This window comes from Alosa sapidissima, chromosome 9 (genome assembly GCF_018492685.1).
Source record: "Alosa sapidissima isolate fAloSap1 chromosome 9, fAloSap1.pri, whole genome shotgun sequence".
In the NCBI taxonomy this organism is placed as follows: Eukaryota; Metazoa; Chordata; class Actinopteri; order Clupeiformes; family Clupeidae; genus Alosa; species Alosa sapidissima.
This window is the reverse complement of record NC_055965.1, coordinates 20,032,710-20,035,209: the sequence shown is the minus strand read 5'-3', so window position 1 is coordinate 20,035,209 and position 2,500 is coordinate 20,032,710. Positions and strand designations below refer to the sequence as shown.

General features: G+C 44.0%; 1 protein-coding gene across 1 annotated transcript in view; it reads left to right on the top strand.

Moving 5' to 3' along the window:
• evi5l (ecotropic viral integration site 5 like) overlaps nucleotides 1-2,500 on the top strand; it is a 76,218-nt gene that overhangs the window by 44,433 nt on the left and 29,285 nt on the right. The window contains 2 exon segments of the mRNA XM_042103472.1: nucleotides 1,428-1,544; nucleotides 1,942-2,082. Of these exon segments, the coding sequence (XP_041959406.1) occupies nucleotides 1,428-1,544; nucleotides 1,942-2,082 (258 nt within the window).

The window sequence follows — 2,500 nt, the reverse complement described above, 5'->3', positions numbered from 1 at the left end:
TGTTGTTGTTCCTTCTGTGTCTGTTCCATATCCTCTAGAAATCCTGTTAATGTTTGTAGCGTATATTCCGTTAGTCTTTGCACAAAGGATGGCACTTTATAATTTTCGTTATACACTGTGAGAATGACAATTAAGGATATTCTATTCCATGTGTCACATAAGCTACTGGATACATTTCCCTCAGGATAAATAAATCTATCTGTCTATGTATTTACTGAACGTGGGACATTTGTGTGTGTTGTGTGTGAGTGAAGTGAGTGAGTGACGTGACGTGAGTGAGAGAGAGAGAGAGAGAGAGAGAGAGAGAGAGAGAGAGAGAACAAGCAACAACAAGCATGTACAGCAAGAGGAATCCAAAACAAAGTTCAAATCATAACATATCTATTTTAGTATGTATTGTTTCTTCACAATATGTGCAATACTGTTGCAAATGTTATTTGTGAGGAGTGAACAGTTTTTACTTATTAGTCGCGCATCAGTTTCCGTTGTTTTTCACAACTGCTCGTCATCAATAACCAAAGCCTGGCGTCACTGAGACGGCTAGTCTGCAGGATCACACTTCTTGGTGTCGGTTTTAGAGTGTTAAGAGACTGAAAGCAGAGTGTCTCACCACATTTGCAAAACGGCTCAGCAAATCCTGTTTTGCTTGACGGACTTGAGTTGGGGTGAATTCCCTGTTTTTGTGTTTTGTTGTGTTATGTTATGGCTCGATTGTTGTTGAGCTTTCTGGGTTTTTTTTTTTACCCTGAGAAGCAGTAGCTAATGATAATGGGGATGTCGGGTCATTAAACAAGAGTGTTTATTTGTAGCTGTTAGCTATTAGCACAGCCTGTTCTAATGAGTAAGTGGAGAGCACTACTTTTCTCTCTCTCTCACTCGCGCTCTCTCTCTTGCTCTTGCTCTCGCTCTCTCTCTCTCTCACTCGCGCTCTCTCTCTCTCTCTCTCTCTCTCGCTCGTTCTCTCTCTCTCTCCTATCTCTCTCTCCCTCTTTCTCTCTCAAGAGTTCAAGAGCTTGTCTTACTTTTTTCTTTTTCCTTTATTCTATCCTTTATCAGCAGAGCTGATAGATTGTCAGACTTTGATGACAGCTGATAGCTGATAGATTGTCTGTCTACCTTATGCATTATGTGGTTTGAGGATGTTTGAGGATGTAACATGTAAAGGTTTAAATAAGCATGTCTTTCTCTCTATCGCTCTCTATGTCCTTCTCTCATTCTCTCTCTCCCTCTTTCTCCCATTCTCACAATCTCTCTCCCCTTCTCTACACCCTTCTCTCATTCTCTCTCTCCCTCTCTCTCTCTCTCTCTCCCCTTCTCTCTGCACCCTTCTCTCATTCTCCCTCTCTCTCCCCCCTTCTCTCTCCCTCTCTCACAATCCCTGTCCCCTTCTCTACACCCTTCCCTCATTCTCTCTCTCTCTCTCTCAGTACACAGAGGAGTTTGTGCTGGGCCTGCAGACCCAGCTGGAGCAGTCCCGGCTGCAGGAGGCTGAGCTGCTCGGGGCCCTCAAAGAGATGCAGGACAAGGTGCTGGACCTGGAGAAGGTAAGGGCACGGAGGATGGGAGGATTTACAAAAGAGTGTGGACTAGTGTGTGTGTGTGTGTGTGTGTGTGTGTGTGTGTGTGTGTCTGTGTGTGTGTGTGATATATATATATATATATATGGTTATGGTTATGTATACGCTTTTGTATTTGTAAAGCGTATTTACACCTCACGTAGTACACCACACTCAAATTCGTTGTAGATAAATAAACAGCCTCCCACGAGAGAGAGAGAGAAAGAGAGAGAGAGAGAGAGAGAGAGACGAGCACACAAATGTTTCTTCACCTTTGCATGTATTGTAGAGGAGCAGTTCTCTGTCAGACAAGACTTAAGTGTTTTTCTGGTGTGTGTGTGTGTGTGTGTGTGTGTGTGTGTGTGTGTGTGTGTGTGTGTTGTAGAGGAACAGCTCTCTGCCGGACGAGACAAACGTGGCCCAGGTGCAGGAGGAGCTGAAGCAGGTAAAGCTGAGAGAGCTGGAGACACTGCGCTCCTTCAGAGAGATGCAGGAGACCGTCACCGAGCTCAACCAGCGCTGGCAGGTAACTCATACTACACCACACATACTACACCACACATACTACACCTCACATACTACACCTCACATACTACACCTCATATACTACACATCACATACTACACCTCACATACTACACCTCACATACTACACCTCATATACTACACATCACATACTACACCTCACATACTACACCTCATACTACACCACACATACTACACCACACATACTACACCTCACATACTACACCTCACATACTACACCTCACATACTACACCTCATACTACACCTCATATACTACACCTCACATACTACACCTCATACTACACCTCACATACTACACCTCACATACTACACCTCACATACTACACCTCATACTACACCTCATATACTACACCTCACATACTACACCTCATACTACACCTCACATACTACACCTCACA